The following is a 23,095-nucleotide window of genomic DNA, read 5'->3' as shown; positions in this document are numbered from 1 at the left end:
AATTGTTGCAATCTCTCTCTACTATCCATTACCCCCAACGTCTGGCTTGGTGCAAATTTATGTTGTTGTTTTTTTATGCTGATTTTTTTAATTGCCATTGCATACTTTTAGGCGACGCGCCCACATGATTAATGACCCCCCAGGGAGACACACACACACACCAGAAATGTGGGGTTAACAACGGGGTTAAGGATTGGTTCTGGGGGTTCACATTAACCGCAGAAACAGATTGTTGTCATTTGCCATTTGATGGGACTAAATCGAAGTGGAAATACGCATGGAAAATCCAATTGCACAACGCTCAACATACATACATACATATATCAAAAATATATCAGTATATAAATATAAATAAATTAAATCTGATTCCTGACAGCAGACAAAAAAAGGGGGGGAAAAGAACAGCTTTTCTTTATATATATGGTTATATGCTTTAATCGATTTTATTTGTGTAAATGATAAACAGATTGAAATCTGTAGGTTGTATCTACAAAACGAGGTTTATTATTGTTCTGGTGCCTTGCAGAAATCAAAATATTAATTGTTTCTTTAGAAAACAACATTTAAAGCAAAGTCAAATGATTTTCTCTCATTGAAAAATAATTTTAATAATCTTTAATCTATATTTCCTCATTGAAAAATATTTTTATTAATGATTTGTTAATATTTCATTATAAAAAAATATTTTCAGCAATGTTTTACTTATATTTCCTTCTTCAAAAATAATTTTAATAATATTCAACCCATATTTCCTCATTTTAAAATATTTTTATGAATGATTTAGCAATATTTCCTTATTAGAAAATATTTTATTTAATGCTTTGGCAATACTTTTGCATTATAAAATATTTCAGTAATGTTTTACTTATATTTCCATACTCAAAAATATTTTTAATAATGTTTTACCTTTGTTTCCTCATAAAAATATATTTTAATTAATGCTTTAGCATTATTTGCTCATTATAAAATAATTGTTACAGTGCTTTACCTATATTTCCTTATTAAAAAAAAATTTAAATATCGCATTACCTCTATTTTTGTATGAAATAATAATTTTAAAATTGATATACATATATTTTTAAGCTTTGTCTACCTATATTTCCTCATTTAAAAATATTTTAATAAATTCTTTAGCAACTTTTCAATAAAAATATTTTTAAAAATGTTTTACCTATATTTTCTCATTCAAAAATATTTTAAATAATGATTTATCTATATTTTCTCATTAACTAATATTCCTAACAATGATTTACATATATTTTTCAATTATAAAATATTTGAAATAATTATCTATCTACATTTTCCCATTTAAAAATATTTTAATTAAGTTTTTACCAATATTTCCTCATTACAAAATAATTTTAAAAACACTTTACCTAAATTTTCTGATTCAAAAACATTTTTTAATAATTCTTTACATATACTTCCTCATTAAAAAATATTTTTAATAATGATTACATACATTTTTCTCTTTAAAAATATTTCTAACAATGCTCTACCTATATTTTCTTAATAAAAAATATGTTATATCAATGAATTTAATAACCAAATAAAGGTTTTAAATATCACCCAATATAAAGCACAGGTAACATGGCTTAGAAAACGAATAAAATAAGTTTAAAATAAGATTTAAAAACGTTTAAAATGAGCTAAAGAATACTTTCCCCCACACAGCGAAACTAACTGAAAAAAAAGAAACAGGACGACAGGATAAGGAAGCGAGGCAGGACTTCACACACGCTTGACTTGAGCCAGACGTTGGACGCGTTGGCAATTTACAACAAGCAGCAATCAATTCCAGAGCATAAATAACTCAATTTCCAACGCCAAGCCACCTCTTTCCACCCTCCCTGGCTAATGCTGTCCGGCCATCAATAAATTTTCCGGCAGTGGAAAATCGAAGTAGGAAGGCAGAGACAGATTGTGAAGTCAGAGGCAGGCAGGAAAGGGGTTTGGGGAGTTTTGGGTGAAAATCTAAAGCTAAATCAGAAGCAGAAGCTAAAGCTGAAGCTGAGCTAATTAGTGGCTAAACCTTTTTCGATTATGCGTCCAGACATTGGCATGATTTAAAGCTGCATTAAGGGGTGGAGTACACAGAGGATAAACATTGAAAGGCAGAGAGAGAAAAATATATAGAAAAGGTATAGAAAATATATTGGAAAACATATAACAAAATATTAAAGAAAATAAATATATAAAAGAAAGCAGAAAACAAAATATAGTCTGCCTCGAAAGCTGCCTGAACTCTTTGGTTCCTAACTCAAAAACCATCTTTTAAACACCTTTCTAAACTTCAACTTTAAACCCAAAAATATACCATATTACAAAATAAAATCATAAGATGATTTACTCTTCTAAAAAAAATCTCCACATTTTTCCCCGCAGTGTACCTTTGACCAGAGATCAGATTTCAAATGAAGCTGGCCGAGAGAAATGCGATGCAACAGCAACAGATCAGAAGCAACAGCAACCTAAAGAGTCGCCATATGTGGGCGATTTTCCAAGGAGGAAGAAGGGGTGAGCAGAGGATTGTTGTTTTTTTTTCTGCCAGGGTGTCCTGTCCATACAGGACATGTCCTCAGTGCACTTCGTGTGTATGTGTGGAGGAGCTGGACTGGTGTCTGAAGTTTTGTATCGTCCATTTAACAATGTGTGCCACACACACAAAATGCACGACGATGATGATGATGATGATGATACATACACTAACCGAATGAGGTTGGGGGTGTCCTTTAGTAGGGTCCTTTACCCATGAGTGTGAGTGTGTGTGTGTATATATGGCAGACATGGGCCCGACTACGCTCTGTGGCAGTTCTTGTAAGGACAAGCCGTTTTGGAATCTATATGGCCAGGCCATAATTCACTGGAGATAATATACATACGACCCAGGCAGTCGGTTGTGTCTGTGTGCGGCAGACACAGGACACAGGACGCAGGACGAGGCATGCAATTGCCCCCAAACACACACACACACGTAGGCATATATTAATGACACGAGCTTGAAATTTAAGGCCAGTGCCTTTCCAGAAATGCAACACCAAATCACCAATCATTTGCAGGCGGTCAAAGGAAAAACAGGATGCACAGGATATTCATAAGGCACAAGGCGAAAAATATTCAATGGAACTTTAGGTTTTAGATGGACAATTTTCACTTTCTGATAAGGTAAAACATCAAAATATATTGGCAAAGTCTTATTTTTTGTAAATCTTTTAACAAGTTTCCTTTGTAATGTAATATTTAAGATTTTTTCTGGTTTTAATTGAGTTATTAAAATATATAAAAATATGTCTCAGTTTCCATCTAACTCAAATTTAAATAAATAAAAATTCCTTTGGCCCATCGGGCGTATACTTGATTTCCATAAAAATCCAAATTGTGGCCAGAAAAAGTTAAGTTCTTGCACAAACTTTTCCACTTATGAATTTACTTTTAATTTTATAAAATTCAAATTCAAATTTAAATAATAATTACTTTCGCCTAACAGGCGTATACTTGATTTTTATTAAAATCAAAATTGTAAGCAGCGAACGTCAAACTTTTCCACTTATAAATTTAACTTTAACTTTATCAAAAAGGTTTGCCAATTTATTTTTAACTTTATCAAAAAGGTTTCTTATAATTTCTAAATTTCCATAAACATATTTGTGAAAAACTTCTCAAGGAAAAACCGCACAAGAAAATATGAAAAGAATTTACATAAAAGAGGGAGAGGTTGGAGAGAAAGCGACTTAAATTTGATTTCACGGCAATTTTGTAAATGTTTTTCAATGCAAATTTTACAAAGACACAAGAAGATTTCCCATATTTTTCTTAAATGAAAACAAAAACTTCACTGGAGGGAAAAACTCTGCAGATTTCCTAACATTTTCTTGCAAAATCCTAAACGAAAAGGCAAAACAGAAATGTGCCAAAAATTAAAGACAAATAAACGCCATCCCCGCAAATGTTTACTTTTCACATTTTTGTTATTCTCTTCTGCAGATATATTTATATTTTTTATCATATATACATTTATATATATATGTATATTATTTCTGGGCATAAATTTGCGCGCCGACGAGTGGGAAAAAATGGATGCAACAATTTAGCTGCCAGCTTTTTTTTTATGAGCAAAACTAACTTTTCACTGACTTTTTGATATTTCGTTTGATTGTTTCAAAAAAAATTCATACAAAAAAATTAATCTCAAACATTGGCCGGGAAATTTCACTTTTTTTTTCGCGTAACAAAATACGACGGAAAATTCAGCGGAAAATACGGCAGACTCCGGACGTTTTTTTTCCGGAGCACGGAGCACGAAGCACGCAACGCGTTACGCAGCCAAAGACAAACTGATTGCCGTGTGCCATGCGATGGTTGTGATTTACCGACCCACACACACACACACATACACAGGGACACACACTGGAACACACACACACAGACAGACAGGGACACACACCGCCATGCTGCCGAACAGCTGTCGGGGAATGCGCATGTGTGTGTGCACTTCCGCCGCATGTTGAATTCACCGTGGTGAATTTCGTACAGTTCGTTGTTTGATTTTCTTGTGGGGAATTTTCGCCGGGAAATAACGGTTGAATGCGAAGGTCCTGCCAATGGGATTTTTGTTTTGCTTGGGCATTTTTTACTCTTTAACCCTAGGTTGTATCAATAAATAAACAAAAAGGGAAACTAAGTTTGGAAGAGCGAAGTTTATCTAAAATTTCAGTTTGAAATTGAATTAGATATTCGCATACTTTGAATCAATATATTTATATAAAGATTTTTGTCGACAAATCAAATTTTACAATAACTCATAACTCAGCCGTGTGTTAGTTTTTATTAGGTTTATAAATCTGCATACTCAATTTAAAATATAAAAAATCACAATTTTGTTTTGGTTTTTTTTTGACAATTTTAGCGATATCACTTTTTAAAAATTTGTAAAAATGTTGATAAACATTTTTTCCTTAAAACTTGTCTAGAATGATTCGCCTGTTAATGCTGATAAAGAATATATTCCTTCGCTGAATAAAATAATAAAACTGTCTGCACGATTCTTAAAATCAATATTTTAATATAATATTCTTTTTGTTGTAAAAATCAAAGTTTAAAAATAGCATTACTCAGTCAAAAATGCATTAATTTCAATTCGGAAAACAGTTCTGTGTTAGTTTTTTATAGGTTAATAAATCTGCATACTCAATATAAAATCTAAAAAAATTAAAATTTTTTAAATTTTTTGTGTAGAATTTTAGCAATGTATACACTTAAAAAAATCGAAAAAAAATTTTAACATTTTTTTTCTCTCTGAGATGGATAGATCGATTCTGCTGTTAATGCTGATCAAGAATATATATGATTTATAGGGTCGGAAATAACTCCTTCACTGCTTTTGAAGCCTGTAACTTAAATTATAATACCCTGAAAGGGTATAAACAAAACATTTAAATACCGGTTTTATATCTCTCTTAAAGGTGTTTCAAAATATGACAAATCTTTGTATAATAATAAAATAAATAATAATAATAAAATAAATAATAAAATAATAAAAATAAATAAAAGATTAAATAAATTATTCAAATAAATAAATATTTTCTACATAGATCACAAAATTACTTCATAATAAAAACATATTTTAAATATTAATTAAATATAATATAAAAATATAACTATTTCTTTTCTTTTAACCCTTTTACGATAACCCCACGATAAATAATTAACCTTTTAAAAACCTTAACCCAAAACATATTTCAAATCCTAAAAATTTCCCCCTATTTCCCGGCTTTTTATAATGTCTCCAAGGACTTTCTGTTACTGCTGCCCAATGCCCGCTGCCATGGTGAATATGAATCGGGCCTGCTGATTGCTCCTTCCTCATCGTCCTGGCGCATCCTGTAGCATACTTTCCTGCTCTGATTGTGTACATTAAGGCCGAAACACACACGAACACACAAAAAGTGTGTGTGCGGGAGAGTTCTGGGTGAATTTCGCGTCGCTTAACCTTAAAGAGCGGCCGGGCAAGCAAGTTGGCCACATGTTTTGGCCGCCTGCGAATTTTAATGACTCCCACCGAGTTAAGGTAACTGCACGGCTTTTCCCCGGCTTTTCCACGGCTTTCCCTTTACACCCACCCACCCACAGATTTACTCCTCGTTCACGGTTCGCGTTGTGCCAAACATGTTTGCATTTGAATTTTAAATTAAACGTCGTCGTCGTCAGCGAGCGATGATGATGACGACAACATGTCAACATCAAACCAAAGAAGGAAGACCCCCCTGTAACAGGAGCTGGAGGACAGGAGTAGGGAACAGGAGCAGCAGGAGCAGGAACAGGAGTCAGCCAGTAAGGACATTAGTTGTCGCTATTGATTTTCGGCTGACCTTTTTTCAGGCAAGGCGGCAAGCGGTTGAAGGGAAGCTGAAACAGAATGCGAAATGCCGGCCGAGTGCCAATTAAGGGGAAAGGGAGGGGAGTTACAGCCTTGAGTCCTGTCAGGATCGCAGGGATTTGGGATCAGAGGGATCAGAGAGTTACAGCATTTTAATTGAGCAAAAAAAAAAGGGAAGGGGGCAAAACAAGATTGGCTGTCAACACAGCAGAAAGCACAAGGCTTAATACCTTCGAATTTAAATGTAATATTTAGTTCAAATTGATATAATCTAACATGTTAATAAAATATAAATTAGAAATATAAATTTAAATGATACATCATTTGATAAGTGCAAAAAAAAAAATTATCAAAAGAAATAAGTAGTAAAGAGTAACTTTTAACGATTTAACGAACGAATATTAATTAATATTAAAGAGAACAAATTGCAAGTAATAAATAATAACTATTTTTTAGGGAGTAATGATTAACAATTACCTAGTAACTATTAACTAACATTTAACAATGAACTGTAACGCTTAAGGAGTAACGATTATTTTTATCAGGAGAAGAAAGGAGTAATGAATAACGATTAAGTAAGTAACTATGATCAGTAACTAACTATGATCAGTAAGTATCTATGATCAATAATTAACTGTGATCATTGATTAACTCTGAACAGTAAGTAACTCTGATCAGTTAGTATCTATGACCAGTAAGTATGTATGTATGACCATTCACTAACTTTGAACACTAGTAAACAATGACTTGCAACTTTTGTAACACAACACATTTCTGATACTTGGCCGGCAGCAGTCACTTCGTTCCGGGGATGTTAGAACTAGTTGGGAATCATATGCACAGTGTGCGAGATTTGTTTTGGAACAAAAAGCAAGCAATTTAAATAAAACTATGGAGTTATTCTTATATATAATTTTACTAATATATAAATCGGAAAATGGCGAATCGGTGGACTATATATATACATATATATAGCTGCCATAGGAACAATCGGACGATTTTAAGAAAAATATAACTTTCCAATTTTTAAGAGATTTTCATCAAATTTGATATATAGCCATAATATATTAATCTAGAATTTTGTCTATAATTTTATAAAAATCGGACTACTATATCATATATCTGCCATACAAGTAAGCTTCCTTTCTGGTTTAAATTGTAAATATTAAATTCTTGAAAGCCTTTGTTCCTCTCTTTATTTCATAATTAAAACCAAACACTTGAACCATTTTTTAGGATGACTCTTTACCTAAAACAATTAAGTTAATGAATTCCGCCATAAAAAAACATATATATTCAGTTAATGGCATAAATTCAGCCCTTGTAAATTTATCAATCTTGTTCAAATATCAACTTCAACTTGACACATGGAATGGCATACATTTTTTCCCCCTTCGCTATCCCGCAGGTTGGCTGTCAATCCTGCGAATATCCTGGCAGGTGGCGAAACGCAGAAACACACAAAATAAACACACACATATATACTGAGAGACCAATCCAATGAAATGCAAAAATATATATATATATATATATATTTTGCGCTTAGGACCATGTCCCACTTAGCAACACACATACACACTGAGGGCTCAGCAGGAGGCCAACTTGTTGAGCAATTAAGCCAAAAACGCTTAACATGTCAGGCCTGCCAACTCGATAAATTTATGTAAACTGCTTGCTAGCAAGGACATGCTGGAATATATTGTCCTGAAGTAGAAAATAAATAAATATATGATTTTGAATTAAGATAAATGCCAAGAAAAAGCTAAAGAAAGTACAAGAAAACTTGAGATTCAAATGTTATTGAATTTAAATAATAAAATTCAACTAACATCTTAGGGTTTGAAAACCTAAAACCCCTAACAACAATAAAACCCATAATTCAAACCTAAAAGTCAGAGCTTAAAATAACTGAATTTATAAAGGATTAAACTCATAAAATTCTTTTGCAATAACAATGAATAAAACCAAGAGATATATTATACAGCAGAATATCTACATAGTATAGAGCTTATACATATTAATATATAGAGGGGAAAAAAATGGTAAGTCCCCCTAAAAGTACCTAGGATAAAAACCATAAAGGCAACAAGAAAATAAAACATATTTTTATGAAAAAATATAGATATATATAAAATAAAAGGTAGGAAAGGAATATGTACTCTGTCTAGTTTAAGAGTTAAGTTCCATAAAAGTCACTAAAAGACAACACTAATGCGATGAGTGACGATGCCAGTGAAGCAACTCAATTGAGTCCAAAAAACGACTTCGCGACACCTTTTAAATTATCAGCTCTCAGCTTTTAGCTCCCAGCTCTTAGTCCTTAGTCCTTAGCCCTCAGTCCAGTCAACAATTGTTTGGCTTTCATCACTGGATATAAGCGTACACACACTGGACATATAACATAACCCCGAGGGTTTGTCCACACCCTCTACCTTCTACCTTCTGGGGGGTTATTGTTAAGTGAATGTTTGTCGCCTTGTTTTTGGGAGGCGGAGGAGATGTGGCATAGAGTAAACTTCTGCTATTGTTGACCAAAGCCCAACAACTCTGAACAGCAATAATAACCTAAAGGAGGGGAGAGGTAGAACAACTGGCTAATACCCTTTTTAATCCCCCCGTATCACAACATAAATATACATAAACACGGAGAGAAATAAATTAGCCATTAAATATATTAGGGATATAATAAGAAAAGAGTGGTAGAAGTATTTTCAAGTTATATATTGCTCGGTAATATTCAATCTAAACTGTAAGAGGTTCCTAAAATAATTTAAAAATAGTATATTTTAGTCTTAAAAATAAATCCTGTTCAAATTATAGTTTAAACATTAGACGAAACTCTCTAAAAATTTATTTTTTTTATCCCCTTCTTTACTTTTATGGTGTTAGCAATTATTCTGTATGTAAAATAACTAACACTAGCTATTTAGTAAATTTTCCTTAAAATAATATTAAACCTTATTAGATTTATTACTATTTTATTACCTATTTATCTCTCTGTGTATTTCTGAAACCATTTCCTATATGTAAAATAAACCCAATTCGGTATTTGTACTCGTTATTAACACTCGCTATTTTATATAACATTTTCCCAAAAGTCGATCTTAAACCTTAGTGTATTTAATATTATTTCTCTCTGTGTCCTTCTGAAACCATTTCCTGTATGTGGATAAGCCCCACTCACTTATAACACTCGCTATTACTACTCGCTATTCTCACTCCTTTATTCCTACTTTCTTTATTCTCACTCCCTTATTCCCACTCTCCTATTCCCACTCTATATATTTTTATTCGCCCTATATCCCCCTCCATTTCCTTTTGTAGTTTTTCATAAATTTTTGGCGACTTTTGCCGCGTATCCTTGGCCATGAGGTTAGAGGATTTTCTCTTTCCTTTTGGTCATCTCGTTGCAATCCGCTTAAAATAATTTTTCGGCATTACTTTGAGTGCTCGACTACCATTTCCGTGTATAAGTCAGAGTTATACATTACAACATAAAAGGCTTAAAATACATGACCAAAAGCGGCTTAACACACAACTTTACTGTGGTTTTCAATGTTTTCTAACCAAAAAGGAGGTAATAACGTATAAAAAACGAAGAGAGAAGCCAAAAAATAGGGTAAAAAACAAGAAAAACAACTTGGAAAAGCAGACAGACATTAAGCAGAGTGTAAAAGCAAGTGAGCATTAATTGCCGACACTAACATAATCATGCTTTATGCCAAAAAGTAGAAAATGAATTGGGTTCTAAAGAAAGTTAAAAAAAGGATCTTAAAGTACACATATCCTTGCAAAAGATTACTAACTTGTTAGCTGAATTTTTCTTTGTAATTTTTAATGGGTGTTTTTTAAGAGAAAAATATAATTTAAAGAAGAAATTCTGAAGCAAAATAAAATGAAGACTGTCTTTAACAGTTTAAAAATCATAGAAAAATCTCCAAGTTAATGTATATATTTTTTATAAATATTTATATACATATTTATCTCTGCAGCATTTTTTTGTTCACATTACCATGGCTTTGTGTCATTTCCCAGGGATAGGTCACTTTTCAAGGAACTGCCTTCTTCTGCTGCCTTTCGTCCTTCGTCCTCTTCCCATATTTTTGTAGTCCATCTGCTGGCGGCTCGTGTCCTACATTCAAATGCTGCTGCTCCAGCCTCCTTTTTCTTGCTTTTCTTTTCTTTTTCCTCTCTTTTTCCTTTTATTTTTTTTTGTGATGGTGTTTCCTTGTCAACAGTCGGGCATAAGCCAACTTCCCCTTGGCCACAACTCACTTTCAGTTGCTCAACATAAAGCTGGACAAATACTAGCAAAACATATATACATACTATATGTTTGCATATACATATTTATACATATATATAAATACGTATAAATATGTATAAATTGCTGTATATAAAAAATGGAAAGAAGAAGGAGAAGAAACCTACCCAAAGGAATGAGAGAGAAAATGCTGGCAAATATTTTTGAGCTGAAATATTTATTTGATTTTGTGAGCTCGCCCTCAATCGTATCCTGCCTATGCCTTGCTCCTTCCTCCCCCCCTCTATGACAATGTCCTTTTTGCATTGTTTCCGCTTGTTGTTTATTATTTTTTTCTTTTTTTATATTATTGTTGTTGCTGCTGCTGTGCGGCACACATTTTTTGTCATTTGCATTTGTGTGAGTTACATTTTGTTTATGTCAATTGCAGTGAGAAGAACGAATTCAATTTAAGTTTAATTTTAGGAAGAAGTTATTTCAATTGAAAGAGAAATTATAAACGAAACAAAATAATTCAAATATTTGAGAAGACTAATTATAATTTGATTTAAAATGCACCTTTAAATGTTAAAGTAATTATTAAATAAATAGGAAAATAAACTAAATGCACCTTTAAATGTTTAAGTAATTATTAAATAAATAGGAAAATAAACTAACTTCAGTAAACCCATGCACTTTTGCAATTCAGTTATAAATTTAATCGTTAACGAAACTTAAAATATTCGAATTATTTGAATAAATATTTATCAATATTTTTATATGAGAATTTTTGCTACAAATTAAAGTTTGAAAAATGCATAACTAAGCCAAAAAGGCATTAATTTCAATTCGGAAAGCAGTCTCATGTTTATTTTTATTAAGCCAATAAAACTGCATACTTAATATAAAATGCAAATTTTTTGACATTTTTCAAAATTTTAACGATGTAACCCCTTATAAAACTTTGAAAAAATTGTAAAAAAAATTTTACCTTTCCATCATCGCCAGAAGATTCGCCTGTTGATGCTGATCAAGAATATATATGATTTATAGGGTCGGAAATGACTCCTTCAGTAAATAAAATGATAAAACCCTCTGCTAGATTCTAAAAAAATCTCCAAATTCCTAAACATAAAAAAACCTCTAATTTAAATTTCATTCTACAAAAAATGCAACTTCTCTCAGTGCCCACAAATGGCATTCCCGACCATTTTCCAACTACTTCCTGTTTCTGTCTGCCTGCCCTCCTTCCGTTTCCGGTTGCCATTGCTGAGAGATTTTTGTGTGCTGCTGCTGCTGCTGATGTTGCCTACTTTTAGGCGAATTAGCAGCAAGCAACAGAAACCAAAAAATATATATGCATATAAGAAAAATAACCCAGCAAAAATGTAATTCCAGGCATTGCAACAAATGGCATCGACACAGAAATATGTTTCTTAAAAAAAATAACAAAAATGTACTGGTTTTTACTTGCATATTTAAAGAAAAGCAGGACAAAAAAGGACACCCCACCATGGAAAACAAATACAACTAGTCCTGTTTGTCGTCTGTAATCTTGATGGCAATGGGAGCATGAAGGGGCGCCTTTTGCTGTATGAGGCATTGTCACGCATAATTAAAATTAAATGCGCTTTTGGGAATAATTCAAATGAATAAACGAGCGTGGCCAACATGTGTGCTGCATACACAAAATGAGTTTGTCGCGACAGAGTTTGTTATATCCTTGCTGCCATGATGCCCCTCTCACTCACACACTCATTCACTCACTCACTCACTCTTTTGTCCCTGGAAAGCATAGAAAAAAAAACAAGAATAAAATAATAAAACCAAACCTAACTAGAGGGGAGGAGCTTTGTTTAGACTATAAAGTACCTATTGTTTGGGTTTAAAATTATGTCTGGTAAACAGTAAATGTTTTTACCACAGAAAACGTTATTTTCAGGTGTTTTACATATAAAATAAATCAGAAATTAATTTTTTCCTAAGGGAATAAGTCAATAAAATATATAAATAAAGACTAATGAGAAAAAAGTGATTAGAACAAGATACTTCGGTTAAAAATTTTATCTTTAAAGTGACATTAAATTATAACTTTAGCTTTAGAGCTTCAAATTATAAATTTTGTACTTGTAAAATTAGAAAAAACTTTAAAATAACTAAATAAAAATATTTATATTTTTATATATTTATATTTATATTTATTTATAAAATCGTAAATCCGCCACAAACCAATTCAAAATCCCCAACAACTTTCCAAAACAATCCCACTAACTGAGTACAACTAAAAAAGAATTGCCGTAAATACAGCAAAAAAAATATAGATTTTTTTTTAGAAAGCGTTTTTCTTGCGCTTTTTCTTTATTATTTTTATTTTTTTCCTTTGTCCATTGTGGCAAGTACGCCCCATTCAAGTAGTGGGCGTGGCCAGGACAAAACCAGGACTAAAGAGAGCCATTCTGCAAGAGAGGAACGCTTCATTTATTATGCGACTGATGGCCATTAATTTTGCAGGCCATCGTCATGGCTCTCCTACACACTCTGCTTTCTCCTCAAAGTTCCAAAATCAAAAAAAGGAAAAGGAACAAAAATGTAGGCTCCATGTGTGTGTGTCTTAGAAACAATTTGAATTTTCCTAACACATGGGAAAATTCACCCGCAAGGCGAGAAAAATCCATAGAAAATATTTCCTACCCATTTTTTTGTTCACTAATTATAAGGAGAGAAATTTGTGAGAGGGAGAGAAAGGGTTGCCAGGATTCCAACAAGGGAAAGGGGGCCCAGAAAAGGATTCCTTTTCTAATTGCTCAAATAGTTGGACAAGTTTACCGAGTCGACTTGCCTTTTTGGGGGGCATTTCCCTTCGTCCTTTGCATCGATGCCCAATTTATGCCCAGGCACGAAGTTGTCAAAAAATTTTAATTAAACACAAAAGGCAAAGGCATTCGAAGTCCTTGCTTTACTCTCGACCTCACTCCTGTATATCCTGCCAGCAGCTGTCAACATTTTTCCTCTTTTTTTATTGCTTATTCCAAAAGTTCCACAATTAAAAAACTCCCAAGAATTTCGGACAACTCTAAGAAACTCGTTTAATAATGAATAGTTTCATTAGAAATTTGAAAAAGGAAACTAAATCCGTATGAAAAATATTTTTAAATATTTCTTTAAGCACACCAAAAATTAGAATTGTAATTGTGTGAATTGTAATAATTTGTAAATTGATAAACGATAATTTAATCAACCAGAAATCGTTAATTACTACTTCATTTCATTACATTATTTGCTGCCCATTTTTGTTTAAAATTTTCATTAGCATAAATATATGTTTTTTTCTTTATGAAAAATGCAATTACAAAACGAAGAGTTCATTTTACCCAAATACTTGAACGATTTTCCATGCCGCCCACTAAGCCCACTCTTATCGATTAATTATCGAAGTCATTGGCATTTACTTTTACAGGAAAATCATAGGCAAGCATTTTCAATTTCCCGGCACGACAGTACAACAATTGCAATGCCTATGAAAATGGCATGAAAAGGACGACAATCCTTTATCCCGTCCCAACCCCTTCCTTTACCTATATTCAATGTACTCTGTTTTTCGCTACACTGGGGGAAATTTTGTAGTGTTGAAAGATTTTTTGAAAGTCTTTAAGAAGTATTCACAAGGTTTTAAATATTTTAAATAATTATTAAAGCTATGGTAGGTTAAGTTAATTGAAGTTAAGTAAGTTTATATCTTCATTATTCATTATTCCTTTTTATTTTCTGTGATGACTCAAAAACTGAAACTGAAACTAGGCCTGGAAACTGGAATATCTGCCGGATGTTCCATTGTTGCCAGGAAGTGCCACCATCCTGACAGATGCCGCATATTTGCAACTGTGTGGGTGTAGGGGTGTAGGGGTGTGTGTGTGTGTGTGTGTGTGAGGGAATGTATGCTGATGTGTGTGTGTGAGGGAGTGTGTGTTGTGTACACATTTCAACTGCCTGCATGTGTGTTCATATTAATCGACAATGGGAACAAACTTTTGTCACCGTTTCACGTTTGCGAAAAACGATTTCAAAAACAGAGTTCTTTGACTTTGCCAATAAGTTGGGATTTTGTAATAAAAATATTCTACAGGGAATTATTTAAAACATAATTAATAATATATTTTCTAAGAAATATCATGTCTAAAAGAAGAACATTCACAAATTTCTTTGTATAAATATGTATAATTAATGCTTTACATTAAAAACTGTTATCGATATGCCTATCGAACTCTTTAGCGAATTAATCGATTATTAATTGATAGCAAAATTAAACAAAGGGGAAAAAATATCGATTGTTCAAAAGATTAATTTATAAATCTTGCATAAATTCATTTACTTACAACAACTATCTCTTAGGAACAGTTATCAATAAGCCTATAGATCTTTTTTATGCAACCTATAAATCAATAACTATCAAGAGTATTCCCTAATTCGATCTCTTCATTTATGTCTCCCCATTTTTTGTAGCTTTTGTGGGATTTTGCGTTTTGCAACGAAAATTGAAATGGATGACAAGGCGGGACGGTCATTTGCCTCTAAGCGCCGCTTTCAACGCGTTAACGCGCTTTCCAAACAACCAAAAAGGAGATGGCTTTAGAGGGACGCAGAAAGACAGGGATAGAAAGCTATAGGGGGAAAGAGATAGCGAAAAGACCTGTGACAAAACAGAGTGAAGCTTATGGCAGATGGCGGCACTCTAATGTGGCCACTTTTGGCGGTGTTTGCTCTTTGACGGCCATCCCAATGTGCAATGTGCAATCATGGCCAAACGGGCCACGCAGATTTATGGCCACATCCCGGCGGAGTTAGGTTTGAGTCCTCCTCCGGAAAATTGCCCAAAACAAAAATTGGATAACCAAGTGAGCAGCAAAATCACATTTCAGAGACCATGGAATATTGCCACTTAATGTCACAAAGTATCCTCGCAGAAAAGGGTTTCCAAATAGGACTTTGCAAAAAGGATTCGTTTTCCATTTCTCTTAATGCAAAAATAACATTTAATTCCCTAAAATGTAATAATTAAGTTACCCCAAAAGTGATTGAAACTGGTTTTTGTTTACTCTTTCACATGATTTAATTCCACTTTTGGTTGTACAAAATCAAAGTGGTTTTTTAGGCAACAATTTAATTAAATTACAATTTCCGGTTGATGGCAGCACATTATATATGCTATATTTGGCAATTTTCCTACTGGTTTTGCGGTATTAAATCGAATATTTGACAATACAAAAACGATTTGAATTAATTAAGGTCAAAAAGAGAGAAGAAATATACATGTATAGAAATATCTACCATTTGCTGAGTTTGTTGATAATTTTAGCTATGACATAGCTTATGGCTAACCCAACTTTTTATACCCTTGCAGGGTATTATAATTTTAATCAGAAGCAATTAACTATGAGCAGTATGTAACTCTGATCAGTAAGTATCAATGAACATTAAGTAACTATGATCAGTAAGTATCTATGATCAGTAAATAACTTTGATCACTAATGAAATATAATCAGTTAGTACCTATGACCAGTAAGTACGTATGTCTCATCAGTTTAGTAACTGAACACTAATAAACAATGACTTGCAACTTTTGTAACACAACACATGTCTGATACTTGGCCGGCAGCAGTCACTTCGTTCCGGGGATGTTAGAACTAGTTGGGAATTATATGCACAGTGTGCGAGATTTGTTTTGGAACAAATTTAAGAGCATTTGAATGAAACTATGGAGTTATTCTTCTATATAATTTTAGTAGGATTTAAGTCGGAGCATGACAAATCGGTGGACTGTATATATACATATATATAGCTGCCATTGGAACGATCGGACGATTTATAGAACAATGATCAGTAATTAACTATGACCAGTAATTACCTATGACCAGTAATAAACTATGGGCAGCAAGTAGCTATGAGTAACTCTGAACTGTAAGTATCTATGACCAGTAAGTATGTATGATCAGTAAGTATCAACGAATATTAAGTAATTATGATTAGTAAGTAACTCTGAAGATTAAGTAACTATGAATAGTTAGTATCTATGATCAGTAAGTAAGTATGTAAGATCACTTACTAACTTGGAACACTAATAAACAATGACTTGCAACTTTTGTAACACAACACATTTCTGATACTTGGCCAGCAGCAGTCACTTCGTTCCGGGGATGTTAGAACTAATTGGGAATTATATGCTCTGTGTGCGAGATATGTTTTGGAAGCTATTCTAATGAAACTATGGAGTTATTCTTCTATATAATTTTCCTAGTATGTAAGTCGGAGCATGGCGAATCGGTGGACTATATACATACATATATATATATATATGCCATAGGAACAACCGGAAAATTGTAAGAAAAAAATTAGAACAGCCATTACTTAATTTTTTTTAAACATAAATATGTATAATTTATATAGTATTAATTTCTAGTGATCGAATTTTAATCTGCAAGGGTATACAAACTTCGTTGGGCCGAACTTAGCTTTCCTTTCTTGTTTTCAGTTTCTTTTATTTGTATTATTTCCCTCCTTAATGTATAGATTTGCCAATATATATTTGTTAAGGCCAACAATTTTGGCAACAGTGTGTTGGCCTTTCTTGTTGGCCTTTCACTCCCCGGCAACATTTGTTTACTTCGGCTTTCCGTTTTTTTGTTTCTTTTTTTTTGGCCCTTGTTCTTGGAATGGCATTGGTAATAAACTTGAATTTTATTGTCCAACAAGAATGTTGCAATATGCTTGGCCATAATTTCAACGTCCTGCACATTGTTGCCAAAAGTCGAAGGACCTAGAAACTTGTCTCTTTCACTCTCTCTCGCTTTCTCTCTCTCTCTCTCTCTGTTCTTGTCCATTTTGTGGTTTGAGCTTAACGTCTCTTCTGATTGCTCTTGTCCTTGTTCCTGGCATTTCCTTGTTTTCCTCACTCTGTTCTTTCTTTGGAGAAAGGGCAACTTTTTGCACTCAACTTTTATATTATGCAACAACGGATAGAGAGATATCAAAAACCAAAAATAACAAACTAAGACAATTTTTGGCTTGACTGGAAAATTTGCATTTTACGACATCACAAAGTTAACATTTTAATACCCTTTAATCGTTGGATTTTTAAAGGGAAAATGAGGAAAGCAAAGGATAAGGATTCTAGGATAAGCGAATTCAGGTTTAAAAGGTTTAAAAGAATGATACAAGATTTGAAACTTGAAAGAAATTGTTAACTGTGATTTTTTACTTTTTACTAAATACATCAATATAACAACAACAATATAAATAAATTGCCTATAGCTTGCCTTAATTTAGTCTTTCGTCACTTAACTACCTTATAATTTTCTTCATATAATTATTAAAATAGATCGTAATATTATGAAATCATTTAGAGATATCCCTAAATTAGATTTTAGTAAAGAAATAAAGCTGTCTTAAGTGAAGTCTTAAGATTTGAGGAAAAGTCATCCATTGTCATGAATAAAAGTAGCTTTACTTTATCTCATATTCAACTCTTACTCTAAAAACGAATCCTTTACATTAATTGTACTTACAAATTCACTCTAAACTAGTTTTTAAATAATTGTAAATCCTAGTTCCAGATTTCCATATCATTTTCAGACTAATATTAAGTAATATTTAATTTTTAAAGCACTTTTATAAACAGAAACACTGACAGCTCTTTCTTCTACGACTGCCCACTACAACTTTCAGCATCATATGGATTTATAAATTATTGCTACTAACCATCTATACACAAATATTATTAATTAATGACAAAGATTATTTTGAGTATAACAAAATTTGGGTGAGTGTAAATGCTAAGACTACTAGATCAATCACACTCTCTATTCGATTTTATAATTTAATAATTTTATTATTTAATTTAATTACTTTATAATTTCAATAACATTTAAGTAAACACTTTATTTAAAACAGAATTTGTTAAAAGTTTTCCCTTAAGTAAACAGAGAATCAAAAATTCCTCTTCGAATGCAACTTTTAAATTGATTTCTTCCTTTTTTCCTTTTGCCAAATGAAACGAAAGATGCAGAAAGAGAGAGAGAGAGAGAGATTCAAAAATTTATAAATAATATTGCATATTAAAAGGCGTTCGCTTTGGCATTTTTAATGGCCGGAAATGAATGGAAAGGAAAGGAAGGAAGGAAGCAAGTTGTGTCCAGGCCATTTCAAGTTTAGTGCAACTAATTTAAAATTTATGATGCACTTGAATTGCAGCTGGCAAAAAGTTCAACAGTCACCCGAATTGGGGAGGGAAATGGAAAAAGTGTGGAAAAGCGGAAAAGTCACAAAAGTGGTGGTGGAAAGAGAAGGGGAATTGGCCAAAACTCATACGAATGGCAGCGACAAAGGCGAAATGCCAAATGGCAAATGCATAAAACAGAAATAAAATATTCATAGCATACTTTGAGCCATCGAGTTATGCATTTCTTGTTTTATTTTTGTTTTTATTTTTTTCCTACTCTTGCCATATTTTCAACTATTTTTTTTTGTTTATTTTTGTTGACCTTTTACTGGATTTTTTTCAACTGACACTCGGAAATTGGCAATTAAATATTAAAGGCTTGGGGGATGATAGGCAACTCAATAATTTTAATAATAATAAAATTCGCACAAATTTTTACTTTTTGCCTCAGAAACTTAACGCTTTTTATGTATATAAAAGTAGCTACTATATTTTAATTGTTTTTAGTGAAAAAGTCAAAGCTAAATCATAAAAGTCGGCTTTATTAGTTGGAAAATGAGCGTTTTTTTATGAAAAAGATTATTAAGTTTAAACTTGATTTGGTTTCCTTTTATGGTCACTATTAAAAATATACATAAAGACTTTCGGAATTTGTTAGACAAATTTAAGCAGTAAATAAATTGAAGCTGGGGGCACACAATAATATTTCTTATTAATTAAACATATTTGTATATGATTGGTAAGTAGCAATAATTTATAAATACAAAAGATGCAGAAAGTTGTACTGGGCAGTCGTAAAAGAAGAAGCTATTTGTATTTCTATTGTTTATAAAATTAAATAAATTTAGCCCTGAAAATTATATAGAAATCTTAAACAAGTATTTAAAACTAAATAAAAACTGGCTTAGAGTGAATTTTTAAGTATAATTAATATGAAATATTAGTTGTTAGAGTAAGAGTTAATTATTTGACTCATAAAAGCTACCTTTATTGATGACAAAGATAGATGATTCCCCAAACATAAGACTACATTTAATGCTGCTTCATTTTTTTGCTAAAATCTTGCTATTTGAACCTTATTTATTTTATATTTATATAAAGTAAGTTACTTAAACCTTTGCAGTTATTAAAACCCTATTTAAAATTAATATAATTCCCAATAACCTTGCACTTTAACCCCCATTTCTATTACCCTTAGAGATCGCTTACAGCTCCGTTCCTCATTATGCATTATTCATGGACCGAAAAATCATTGAAGCACAATTAATTGATGTCAGGCTCAACATGTTGTTATGTGGAGATGAAAGGGAAATACCACCACCATTTTCCACCAGGGAATTTCGTAACATGAAACATTTCTGTGGGGGAGTTAGTTTCACATTTGACTAATACATAATTCATATAGTTTTTGCATCCATCCAATGTTGCCTCTTGGCCAAATGCCTAATGACTTAATTAGGCTAATAATGAGCAGGGAGATGAAGGCCATGCTTTTCCCAGCTTTTCCCTGCTTTTCCAGCCACATGTGGCTTGGCAGCTGCACTATCTCTGAAGTTCCTCAGTCCTGTGAGAGTGTCCTGGCCACTCGAGCTTCTGTGTGTATATATATGTATATATGACCGAATGATAATTGCGTGGGACGTCGTAAAAATGTTTCAACCGTGGCTCTCTCATAAATCATAATTAAGCACAAGACTCTGTCCCTCTGCCTCTCCTCCTGAGTAATTAATGTTTTGTGTGGCGTTGCTTTTTACTTATTAACTCATTTTGGGCTAATCATCAGGGTGGGTTTCCCTTATTTTTCCTTTTCCTTTTTATAGTTATCCCCTTCTAAAGAGTACTCACCTTTTCGCGCAGCATATCACGTATACGTCCAGCCTGGTTTTTGGAACGATGCAGCTCCAATTGCAACTCCAGGCAACGTTCTTGCCAATTAATCTGGAAGAAAGGATGTAGATTTATATCTATTCTTGATATATTCATTATTTAAACTCACCTCCGGTAAAGCCTGTCCATAGTTATTAACCTGATGCACATCTAGATGTTCGGTAAGTGTGGAAAAATGTGGCCATGGCGCATCGGGTGCATCCAAGGCAGCCAGCACTGGATTTACATTGCTCTGAGTTTGATTTTGTGCCTGATCTCTAACCGAAGGATCCCTGCTCTCCACTTTCACCTGTCCCGGCTTGGCAGGTATGGGCGGTGGTCGAGCCACACGACGTGGCATTAATCTGGGACTATTTGGTGTTGAGGCAGCAGCTCCTCCTACCGTCCCCACTCGCACCTGACCCAATGGTATTTGGCCACTAAAAGAGGTGGCTCTCTTGGCCAGCAAAGGAGAACCTTGCAGGGATTGTGATCCAGAGAACCCACGTCCGCCACTCAACTGTGTGGGTAATGAAGGAGGCTGCTGCTGCTGCTGTTGCAGATGCAGCAACTGATGTTGCTGATGTTGCTGCTGCTGCTGGTGATGATGATAGAGATGTGAAGGAAATGTATGCAAATAGCCACTACCAATGCCTCCATCCTGTGGCCTCAGAAAATAATTATTGGCATGACTATAATATTGCAATGTATTCAATGGGCTGGCCACGCCCAGTGATGGGGTGGCCCGCCCTGATGTTGAGGCCGAGGCACTGGCCGAGGGTGAAGGCGATGAGGAGGCGGATCTGCGACGTTGATCCGCCGGAACAGGATGCTGCTGCTGTTGCTGGTGAGGATTAGGATGTGGATGCGGATGCAATTGCTGCTGCTGCTGTTGGAGGTTGGTGAGCGTATCGAAGATTTGCGATAGACGACCCAAAGGCACTTCGTCAGACATTGACGCGGCGGCAGCTATAAGAATATATAACAAATAATTAATAAAACAATACTTTTTAGGTAGTAATTACAATTTATAACACTTTAAGTGAGGCTTTCTTCATATTTTCCAACTTCCCTTGACTCTTAGTAGGCCTTCTCCTTACTTGTCACCAAAAAATAAAGCACAAATTTTCGCCTTGGAAGTCATGGTAAGAAAACCTATCTAGAAAAAGTTCCTTCTACAAATCTCAACCCAGCAGATGATGTTCATCCTGGACAATATGCTTTTTCTTCTGATCCTTTTGGGTCTGGCCGTTGGTCAGCGTTTACCTCCTGGCATTAATCCAAAACGCTATCAAATGCCAGAGCATATTCATCCGTCGCACCCTCAGGAATATTCATACAATTATTTTCAAAGTTCAGAGGTTAAGGAGACGCAACATAATCATCAGCAGCCACAAGTAGAGCGTGCTCCAAAGAAAATCTTGACCAAGGGAAATATGGAACTAGAGCGTAGTCACATCCAGGAGCATATGTCAGTGCCCTTGGACACTATTCACATGTCCGAGGCTGAATTGCAGTTTCATTATTTCAAAATGCATGATTCCGATGACAATGACAAGTTGGATGGTTGTGAACTATTCAAGGCAATGATACATTTACATGATGAACAGATTAAGAATAAGAAAGAAGTAGATACTTTCACAGATGAAGAAGTTGCAGCTTTGATTGATCCCATAATGGAAATGGATGATACCTCACAAGATGGTTATATCGATTATCCAGAGTTTATCAAGGCCAGGGATAAGAAGAGGGATTAAGATTTTAAGATCTTCACTAAAACAATATCATATGTACAAACAAATTGTTGCTTGAGGAATGGATAATAATGAATAAAAACCTTATAGAAGATTATTTTACGGGCTTATATTGGCATAATGGAAATATATCATTCAAAAGGAAGTTTTAAGCAATTAGGCTTATTTTGTTACGGGTTAACTTTATTTTCTTTTGAACAAACAATACTATATGGATCTAGCTATACAAACATTATAAATAAACAGGTTATTTCTTCTTTAACCATTTCTAAACTAAATTTCTTAACAATGTACCTCAATATTCCAAGACTTTTGAACAAACTTTACTATGAAAGATCTGTTATAATAAGAAGAAATTCGTCATTAATCATTTCTCAACTAAATTTCTTAACAATATATTCAAAATTTCCCAAGACTTTTAAACAAAAAATATTATAAACTATATATTTATAAGAATAAATTATTCTCTAATCATTTTTTAACTCGATTTATTAAGAATATACCCCAAATTTACCAAGACATAGCAAACAATACCCAGCCGAGCTCTGGAAGCCAAGGCGTGCCCATGTATGACCTAGGCAATCCATCAGTTTAGCAATCGAACAATCTAACCATTGATTTGTGCATTTACCAGATCCCTGTCA

General features: G+C 33.4%; 2 protein-coding genes across 18 annotated transcripts in view; one reads left to right on the top strand and one right to left on the bottom strand.

Annotated features, from left to right (window-relative positions):
* LOC110179585 (uncharacterized protein CG43867) overlaps positions 1-22,406 on the bottom strand; it is a 119,335-nt gene extending 96,929 nt beyond the window's left edge. For 8 of the 16 annotated variants that reach the window (XM_020947178.2, XM_020947179.2, XM_086835560.1 and 5 more), the window contains exons 1-2: positions 20,828-22,406; positions 20,677-20,769 (exon numbers count right to left, since the gene is read on the bottom strand). In XM_020947178.2, the coding sequence (XP_020802837.2) occupies positions 20,677-20,769; positions 20,828-21,652 (918 nt within the window). In that variant the 5' untranslated portion in view covers positions 21,653-22,406. Of the gene's footprint in view, positions 1-4,123; positions 4,344-20,676; positions 20,770-20,827 lie in introns of those variants that run through there. The other 8 variants (XM_086835563.1, XM_086835567.1, XM_086835569.1 and 5 more) reach the window with 2 other exon arrangements.
* LOC110179587 (lymphotoxin beta receptor inhibitor-like) lies at positions 21,723-22,729 on the top strand. 2 transcript variants are annotated; one of them, XM_086835580.1, is made up of 2 exons: positions 21,723-21,842; positions 21,891-22,729. In XM_086835580.1, the coding sequence occupies exons 1-2, from the start codon at positions 21,840-21,842 to the stop codon at positions 22,452-22,454; spliced, it is 567 nt and encodes a 188-aa protein (XP_086691706.1). In that variant the 5' UTR covers positions 21,723-21,839; the 3' UTR covers positions 22,455-22,729. The 2 variants fall into 2 exon arrangements, with proteins under 2 accessions (XP_086691706.1, XP_020802845.2); XM_020947186.2 differs by having other exon boundaries at positions 21,894-22,548.
* Positions 22,730-23,095: the final 366 nt, after the last annotated feature.

This window comes from Drosophila serrata, unplaced genomic scaffold (assembly GCF_035046125.1).
Source record: "Drosophila serrata isolate PLE 108 unplaced genomic scaffold, ASM3504612v1 contig_276, whole genome shotgun sequence".
Classification (NCBI taxonomy): domain Eukaryota; kingdom Metazoa; phylum Arthropoda; class Insecta; order Diptera; family Drosophilidae; genus Drosophila; species Drosophila serrata.
This window is presented reverse-complemented; position numbering and strand designations above follow the sequence as displayed.